We start from the raw sequence: 9,888 nt of genomic DNA, 5'->3' as shown, positions 1-9,888 counted from the left end.
GTGACAATGCGGCTTTAAGATTTCCAAATACATCCCTTAATAGAACCACTGACTTTAGACAAGAGCTCAGGCCCGTACCCTCTTTGCCACAAAAAGTAGATCATTTCTTGTGAAATCCTATCCTTTTCCATGTGATACGTTAACTGCGCCGACACGAAACACAACTCCAGTAACACTCCCATATTCGAACGCTTTTCAAATGACAACACCGACCAAACCTATAGCCACCCTATTATGATCCTATAGCCAACTCATATTATCCTAATGCTCGAAAGTCGGCCAAGCCACGGGGAAGTAAATGTACGACGCATGCTACCATGGCAACCGAGATTAGCCAACCATGAACTAGGAATATCTGAGAAGTTTTGATTGAACGGAAGTTACGTGGTGTTTGGTAAGTTAAAGCGCAAGCGACTATACTTTGCAAAATGGCTGGTGAAGTTCACATCAATCAAACTTTTCAAATCTTACTGTTAAAGTTTCTTTGACGAGAGGGAGTCATCTCAGTAAACACAGAAACTTCAACTTTGTGTTGATTTATTGTTTCTGTTATTATTACACCTACCACTAGACTGCCGCCTTTTTTGGGGGGTTTATGTTATGATCAAACGTTTACGTTATATGTTTATATCAAATTCGCATTTACTTTTATCATATTCGCCTTATGATAAGCTCGTGCATGTCGATTGTGCCTAGCACCTAGCCTCCACAGGGTCCCCAACCTGGATGTTACCCGTGTTATCCACCACGGTGTGGATGCCAAAGAAAGGCGAGTCTCCGTACCTCGGATCACGGTCAGCAGGCATTCGCGTCCTAAGTGATACAAAGTTCTTTTATTAGGTTTACTCGAACTGAAGCTTGGCGTCTTTTGAGCCATGAGAGCAGGCGTGCGTATGGTGATTAATCATCAACCCATCAAAAATGTCTATTAACCACCCCGAAATTGTATCGCTTACTCGCTTGAATAAGCCGATGGAAATGCGTGACTCGGAGATGTACGGGACGGTAAAATGGCGGTGTATTCAGCTTGCTTTGGCCCTACCTTTTAAGAGTAGCCAATGGCTCGTTACCAGACTTCTTTCCGAGGTCCGGATCAACAGTTGTCAATACGCATCTGCGGAAAAGCAACCAAGCAATTTCGTACTGCTGTATCTACATGTCTCACCATTATTAAGACAATAGTAACCGTGATAATATCTACAGAAGCGACACTTGAAAATACGATGATGGTGATGGTGATTAGATGATTGGACAATTACATATTTAAGGACATATTTGGGTACATAAGTATGGCAAGCCAAACTGGACAAAAGTGTATTGAAATAAAGTTAAGTAGATGAGAATTAAATATAACTAGCGATGAGTTTTACACTTTAGTAGACTAGTTTTACACTAAAGTAGACGAGTTTTGCACTTGAGTAGACGAGTTTTGCACTTTAGTAGACGAGTTTTACGCTTTAGTAGACGAGTTTTGCACTTTAGTAGACGAGTTTTGCACTTTAGTAGACGAGTTTTACGCTTTAGTAGACGAGTTTTGCACTTAAGTAGACGAGTTTTGCACTTTAGTAGACGAGTTTTGCACTTTAGTAGACGAGTTTTGCACTTTAGTAGACGAGTTTTACGCTTTAGTAGACGAGTTTTGCACTTTAGTAGACGAGTTTTGCACTTTAGTAGACGAGTTTTACACTTTAGTAGACGAGTTTTACGCTTTAGTAGACGAGTTTTGCACTTAAGTAGACGAGTTTTGCACTTTAGTAGACGAGTTTTGCACTTTAGTAGACGAGTTTTGCACTAAAGTAGACGAGTTTTGCACTTTAATAGACGAGTTTTACACTTTAGTAGACGAGTTTTACACTTTAGTAGATGAGAAAAATTGTAATTGATATAAGATGTTATGATGTGTATCATGATGGTCGGATGATAACACTGAGAGGATGAAAATGATGGTGGTGATGACATAATCTGGTGGTGATAGAGTTAAAATGGTGTTGATGATGATCGTGTGGGTGATGATGACAATCATGATAATGCTGTTGATGAAAGTCATGATGGTGGTGATGATAATGATGAAATCTGGTTCTGGTGTTGTTATTTTACATTGTGCCCACCATGTCGATTCTGATTTGCTAAAAGCGCGCGCTCTATTTTGAGTTCACTAATCAGCTACAGGGTCCTGAAGCGGGGTCCAAATCCCGTTTCCCGGCCGTTGTTCTCGCAAAATACCGGTGGCGAAGTCCGCTTAGCAGCAAGTTTGAAGTTTGATGCTATTAAAAAGCTCTTAAAATGCGAAAAAAAAATATAGATTAACAACGTTTTCAGCATAGATAAGAAGATATTTGAAAAATCCCGTTCCCGTTGAAGTATGTTGATTCCCGTCCCCGGAAGACGAATCCCGTTCCCGGTAACACTTATCCCGTTTTCCGGCCCAAAATAAGGCAGGGGAAATGGCTAATTTTTTCTGCTCGATTTTTTCCCCTGGACAGTCTTGCTGCTCGATTGTTTTTCCCCGAAGGATGAGGTGATTTTTTTTCTGCTAGTCTTTGCTTGCTCGATTTGGCCTGAGCCTTGCTTGATTTTTTTTTTTTTTTTTTTTTTTTTGGGGGGGGGGGGGGGGTATGAATCAGCCACTTTCCCCGTCAAATACCAAATGGTCCGTTCCTAATTGTTCAAAATAATGAGATACACTGTCATTGTAATTAAACGCACCTGTCACAGTTCTTGATTTTTCGTATTTGCACATCGCGAATGTTGATTAGCTTCCAGTTATCCTAAAAAAACACCAGACACATGTAGTACCAGGTCAAACGTGGAGCAAAGCAAAGATGCAGAGAGGAGAAGGATGAGGATGTTACACAGTGGATATAAAAGAAAATAATAACGCTCTACTGCCTAATATAAGTAGAGGTCATAACTTCAATATATGATATATGGAATACGGTAATTATTCGAATAAGCGCCCGGAGCTTCTAAATCGATTGAGAACAAAATTTTATTTGCGATAAACTGAAACAACAGTATTGTTTAAAATCGAAATGAGAGAATGTTAATGTGAGCTAAATAAAATGAAGATTTGCACCATTTAAGTGTTTCTTTTGTTGAGATAATTTTCAGGGGGGATGAGAGGGGCCGCTTATTAAAAAATTCGAGGCTGGGGGAAGGGCAGGGGGTGCTTATTGGGGAGGGGTCGCTTATTTGAATCATTAATGGAAATGTGCACCTTTTTATAATATGCATGGGAATATTTATAAAAACAGACACATTATTTCTTGACAAAAAGTCATATCACATTGCAGCCATGGTACAATGGTGTATTTTTACATTCTCACCTCTGCACATGCTGGCACTCCACTTATTATGATGTTCGGTCGAAATCTACGGATAGATACAGGTGAGTCCAATTCCTTGTTCAGGGCTATTAAGGTTTCCATGGTTACCACCAGCAATGGTGCAAAATCTCCAAAACTTGCCTGTTTACACAAAACATATGACTGATAGTTAATTTTCAGAGTCAATTCCTCTATTTCCAGTACCTTTACAATGCATGTTGTCCGAGAGACCATTGCCCCCTCAGGAGTCTAGTGATGAATCACATCACCTTGTCTTCCGGTAAGCACTCCTCGCCCCAGTCCTTATCATCCTGTAGGAAACGTGGTCTTGTCATGTAGAAAAGCTTACATCCGGGCTTCTCGAGGTATTTAGAGAACCAGACAGAAGCTTCTGCTCCGGCTGACCGGCCCTCTCCAACAAGACCAAACACTCTATGGGGCCAAACATAAACATAATGGCAGGTAACCTAACAATAATAGACTGCAAAGGAAACCTCTCTAACCAGACCAAACATACTATTGGTTCAAGCAAAAACATAAGGGGGAACCTCACTATAGGGTACTAGGGGAACCTTCCAAAGAAGACCATAAGCACACTATGGGTCCAGGCAAAACCATATAGGATAACTATGCTTTAGTGAACTACATGGGGTTCAAACAAGAAAGACTTCTGGATGTCTTCAAGTTCCCTACAACACATGAGCATACCAAAGATCTACCAAGGGGTGGGGAGGTTTGCAGTCATAGGTTTATAAGGAAACTATTCTTCTTCGCAGCCGCTCTCAGTGTCGGTCCCAGATCCTCGAGTGGGGAGGATCTGGGACCTACACAGAGAGCGGCAGCAAAGGAGGATATAAGGAAACAGGATTGATAATATTTGACAGTACTATCTGAAACGCACAAGATTAATGTAAACAAATATTAGTGGGCACCATCCATGTCTCTTGACGGATCAATATTGTTCTCTAGCTAATGTCATCTTTTATCAAATCAGTCTACGTACTCAATGTTTCTGTGGTCGCTTGTGGTCAGTGGAAGCCTGACATTCAGAGTGCTCATACCAGGAGCATCCACGCACAACATCTGACCACCTTCCTCCAGCCGCGGGCTCACAAGAGCCAGTGATGGGTACTGGCGTTGTGTCAAAACTACATTCTTGTCATTCACAATGACCCATCGTCTGATAATATAAACAAGGATGGACAGGGTATGGAAGCAACCCCATGTTACAGTACCTATTTTATTGTTGAATATTCTGATGAGTATTATGAAAAAAATTAATGGCTCAAACCATATCAAGTGGAGCTTGAGAATGTCCTCACTACAGTATATTTTTGGACTTTTACCCTCTAATGTAAAGCCTTAAAAACACCCTCCAGGGTGGAGGTAGCAAAGTGTGCTGGTAATTTGTCTGAGCCCCCTCTAGCACAACACGGGTCTGCTTACCTGTCGTACTGTAATCCCTCAGTAAGGCACAGCGCGGAGTCTAGCGGGATTCCTTTGCAAGACTTGATCGGGTAGATATACAGTCCCGAGACATGACCCGAAGGACGAAACGCTCTCTTACGGGTCTTGTACCAGTACAACAGAGCGATAGAGGAGGCAACAGCCGCGGGGACACACACGAGAAGAGCTTTTGGGAGAGCAGACATTAGATTAAAACCGAAATCGAGCACGAGCTCTGCCGAATTCTAAATCCTGAAGCAGCCACAATTGCGTGACACAACATGGCATCCGTGACATAATGACACAATGACCCGTGTGTGATTCGCTAACATCTTCGGGAACCCAGGGCGCCGAGGTCACACGCGAGAACGAGGCGGAACAAGGCCGGCGAAGGAGAGGGGGTAGGGGGCGGGAGAAGAAAGAAAAGCACATGCCCAAGGCCGAGGAGCTTATTCAAGGAGGCGCTCATTTAAAATCCGTTTATCTCAGAGCCACAACAAAACAGGCTGTGTTTCTGGACATAGCAATGCAAAAGCTAAAGGTAGCAATATAGACCTAGGTCGTAGTGTGCTATAAATGATGACGACATCACTACATTACTACAGCAACACACCTATTCCCAAGAGAAGCAAGTGTGAGAAAGACACCGATATTTTCCAGTGTTCATCTCAAGGAGCTGTGCATGGCGTAACCGACTAAGACAGGGCTGGGATCCTGGTTATTGCCTCCCAATTAATGCGCGGGTAATTAATGCGCGACCTCAGGGTCCTTTGTGTTGTACAGTTCCCAAGATAGCGGTGCTGGGGCCGAAATCTCCAGCTTAGCCGTAAAGCTTTATGCTGTTATACGGTGTTTCAGCGCATGTCTGGAAGTATGGTCTATTTTCTCTCATTTTACCTGATCTGGACGAGGTTCGATTCTCGGTCATGTCCTCGGACATTTTTTTTTTACTTATCATCGATCTAAGTTTTTCGGACAAGTCCACATTCCTTGCTCACCTCTGTTGGATTTGCGTGCGCGCCGTTCCAATTACACTTTTAACTACATGGTTCGCCCCCCCCCCCCCCCCCCCCCTCCCCACCACCCACTCGATCCTCGGCCAATGTACCTGTTTTTTCTTTCCTTTCCATGGCTTTATCATTTTTTCCCATACATTGTTTCATGGAGCTTTCCGTTCTCCGTCAATTGAAGGCGCATGCGCAAGCCCAGGATTTACCGACGGAGTGGGGAAGGCGTGCCTAACAGTAATGGTGCGGACTGGGCATAAATTTTTAAGGAGGTAGAGGGGAGGGGAGGGGTTTGTCTTTGAAAGCGTGATTGGAGTAAGGAAAGGAAGTTAAAGCCAGGTCCGTTTCCATTTTTCTATAAATTGGATAGGTATTTTTTTTATTTTTAACGAAATGACCGCATTCTTAACTTTGTAGATACTTGCACATTTTCCATTAATTTCCTTTACTCGATATCTCTTTATCGCCACAAAAAACGTTTTTTTATTCCGATAATCGTGAGAGTAAACAGAATATCGGAGTTTCCTAAATGTTATGGTCGTTCGGGTATTCTATGAGAAAAGTGCCGAAAAACAAAATAAGGGCCTGATTGAACTCCTGATGCACAACTAATCTCCTTGCTCTTTTACTGAAATCTCCCAAAAGAGTATGTTTACTGCTCGTTGCTAGGCAAGCTTCCTCTTTGTACCTCTAGAACTATTCACTGCCTGCACCTAACAGCCTAAGGTCTAAATTTATTAAGAATCGTCCCGAACTAAAAGTAAGCGCGCAAAGAACCACGGCGAGCCAAAAAATAATCAACAACAAGCATTTCCCTCATACACTTTTTTAGGTTAAGCATATATATAATAACATATATATTATATTATCATATTATATTATACATATATAGTATAAACTTTATTTATATAGATAAATAAAGTATATATAATAACATTCTGTAAAAGTAATGAAGAAAGAATGCTGGCTATATAAAAATAATGATGTGCTGGGACTCGCCCCGGTCTTCGCTCGTCGTTCGTTCAATGAACGCTGGTGTCTGGGGTCAGGCGCCATTTTGGAAACCACCCAGAATTTCCCAGACGACTCTGGGGACGTGGTTGGCGTTTGGTTAGTGACCACTAGCTTTGAGAAACTAAAAAGCACGTGAAAACCCGCGCGTGCGACCGAGAATCACTAAGACGAAATCACTAGTCTACGTCGTCAGGAGAAGAGACCATGGTCTCTTGGTTTGATGGTAAGTCCGTAGCCTGAAGACGATGAATTCTTTCAGTGCATTAATTTCCCCAAAAGCCATAACCTGAGTATCAGGGCCTCGTATGTTTCCATCGCGCCGGAGTCCAACTTTTGAAAAATAAAATCGCCTAATACTCAGGCTACAAAAGCCATACAGATAACGCCATGCTCAATTCAATAATGAACCCCAAAAAGGGTTCTCACCTTGAAGCCTTCTCAACCCTAGGTACTTTCGCTATTTGGCAAGCACAGGGTCCCCAACCCGAATATCTCCCTCGCTATCCGCAATAGCGTGTATCCCGAAGAACGGAGAGTTCCCGTAGCGCTTGTCTCGGCTTGCTGGCATCCGTGTCCTGTAAAAGCGAGTGTGTATTACAAGGGAGAGGCTTGACACCGCAAAGCTAGCCACGCCATACCAACCGAAGAGATCGGAGAGAAGTGGGGATTAGTCTGGTGGTCTTATAGCCATAACGCATGTGCGCGTGTGTGTGCGCGAGTGGGGGAGGGGGGTGGGGGTGGCTTAGGATAGGCGGATAAAAAAAGTGGCCCTCTAACCATAACACATCATCTTTATCATGTGGGGGGGGGGGAGGAGGGGGGGAGGGAGACGGGGTTAGACTTAATGGTCTTCTGGACATGAAACACTGCCTTTGCCAGTATGTGTGTGTTTGTGGGATGGGGATAGACCTTGTGGTCAATGACACTTTACCTCCTCAGTGTTGCAAGAGGTTCTTTCCCTGTTTTCGCACCCTTGTCAGGATCAACTGTTGTCATTGTACATCTAGAATAAAGAAAGCATTTAGCTTATGTAAAGGGTTTAAGAAGAAAAAAGTTACATTTCTTGCATCACCTACCTACCACATGCCAACAACTTTCTTATGTATACATCCCCAATCTTTAATAATGTCCATTCATCCTGGTAAAATACACCAATACTAGAGCAAGTATCTATTGACCAAAACACACTAAAAAGGAATGAAATTAAGGAGACCAAAACCCATTAAAAAGGTTGTAAAAGCTGTGGGAGTCAAGCTCACTCAGACTCGAGGAAAGGTTAAAAAAATCCAAAACGTGAAATTGGAAGAGGAGGGGGTCAAGATAACCATAATTATGTACTAAATTACAAAAAGTGAGGAAAGAGGGGGGTGAGGGCTTTAGTCTCACCTCTGCACATGCTGGCACTCCACTTATTATGATGTTTGGTCGAAATCTACGAATAGATACGGGTGAGTCCAATTCCTTGTTCAGGGCTATTAAGGTTTCCATGGTTACTACCAGCAATGGGGAAAAATCTCCAAAACCAGCCTTGGAAATTAAAAACAAAAGCATTTATAAATCAAAGAGTTTATCAAAGGGAAATATACCCATAATGTCTTATGTTAGTAGCTACATTTCTGGTCCCTAATTCAAGATGAAGAGAGATTCACCATTGAGGAGACTTACTGTATCATCTTGACGCATTTCCGTGCCCCAGCTTTCACTCGTAGCTAGGTAACGTGGCTTTGTCATATAGAAGAGTTTACAGCTAGGTCTATTCAAAAACTTGGAGAACCAGGCAGCAGCCTTATCACCAGCACACTGGCCCTCTCCAACAAGACCAAATACACTAAAATAGAAGTTTTAGATCATTGTGCAGGGGGATAGTAAAATATTTTGCATGAACATGGCGAAACATGGCGAAGTATTGAGAAAAATAAAGGTAAGTGAGAATCACAGAATAAAGTCAAAGATATGTGTACTTACTCAATGTTTCTAGTCTCCTCTGACTCTAGCGGCAGTGTTAACCTTAGTGTCTCCATACCCGGGGCATTAACACAAAGTGTCTTCATGTCAGCCTCAATATGCGGAGTAACAAGAGTGAGTGATGGTGTTTCACGTTGACTCATGAAGTTCCCCTTCTCATTCAAAATAATCCATCGTCTAAAAAATAACATCCATTTACAAAATATTAAATGTCAGTAAGCCAAGTCTCTAAGAGGGTATGTGGTTAAATAGGGTTAGGGTAGCCACCCGAAAAAGTAACCTAAAAAAATACCACTTGGAAATTTGCCCACCCCACACCCCAAAAATTGGTACAAAATTATAATTGCTCGGAATGAATTATTGTTATTGAATTTGTTTGAGCAACGCCTATACCAGACTGACGATTTCAACACCTAAAAATATGACTGTCACCCCTGCTATTAAAAAAGGGGGTCCCCCACCTTCCCCCAGACGAATTTTCTGGCCTGGGGTTACAACTCATTTCTACCAGGGCTGTAGCATGAAAAATATTTAGGGGGAGTTTGGATGGTACATACCTCCCCCTCTGTAACCCCCCCCAACCCTTCCAGCACAGCTGTAGCTATGTTGGGGGTGGTGTTCAGGTGTGTGGGGGGGGGGGGGGGGGTTAACCCCAAGATGAGTCATAATTTTTCAAAGAGTATTTGGAAGAAAGTTATGCCTTGTTATTCGAGACAGCATAACGTAAGTTTCAATCCTCTAACAACAGATCTTTAATAATTACTTCTTTTTTCGTGTTAATACTAACTGAACCCGATCTCCAAAACATTGTTTACGCTTGGTTAATACTGACCTGTCTAAGTGTAGACCTTGTCTAAGACAAAGCGCGGAGTCTAGCGGGATTCCCTTGCAAGACTTGATCGGGTAGATATAAAGTCCCGAGACATGACCCGCGGGACGATACTTCCTCTCACGGGTCTTGTACCAGTACAACAGAGCGATAGAGGAGGCAACAGCCGCGGGAATACACACGAGAAGAGCTTTTGGGAGAGAAATCAACATCTTGAAATTAACACACGTGCTTGTTGTTAGATCCCAGGCGATCATGGGGTCCCTGTGGTGCGTGGCGGCCCTGTTTAAAAATGGCGTCG

At 42.7% G+C, this 9,888-nt stretch overlaps 1 protein-coding gene across 1 annotated transcript; it reads right to left on the bottom strand.

The window, feature by feature from the left end:
• Positions 1-520: 520 nt before the first annotated feature.
• Positions 521-9,859, bottom strand: LOC5507141. The gene is made up of 14 exons (XM_001627730.3): positions 9,591-9,859; positions 8,759-8,935; positions 8,459-8,621; positions 8,180-8,320; positions 7,870-7,931; positions 7,725-7,796; positions 7,278-7,368; positions 4,773-5,017; positions 4,330-4,506; positions 3,596-3,758; positions 3,327-3,467; positions 2,707-2,768; positions 1,043-1,114; positions 521-813 (listed from the first exon to the last, which is right to left on the bottom strand). Exons 1-14 carry the CDS (start codon positions 9,842-9,844, stop codon positions 693-695), a joined length of 1,941 nt encoding a protein of 646 aa, XP_001627780.2. The 5' UTR covers positions 9,845-9,859; the 3' UTR covers positions 521-692.
• Between the last annotated feature and the right edge of the window lie 29 nt (positions 9,860-9,888).

The sequence above is a fragment of the Nematostella vectensis genome, chromosome 7 (assembly GCF_932526225.1).
Source record: "Nematostella vectensis chromosome 7, jaNemVect1.1, whole genome shotgun sequence".
NCBI lineage: Eukaryota > Metazoa > Cnidaria > Anthozoa > Actiniaria > Edwardsiidae > Nematostella > Nematostella vectensis.
This window is presented reverse-complemented; position numbering and strand designations above follow the sequence as displayed.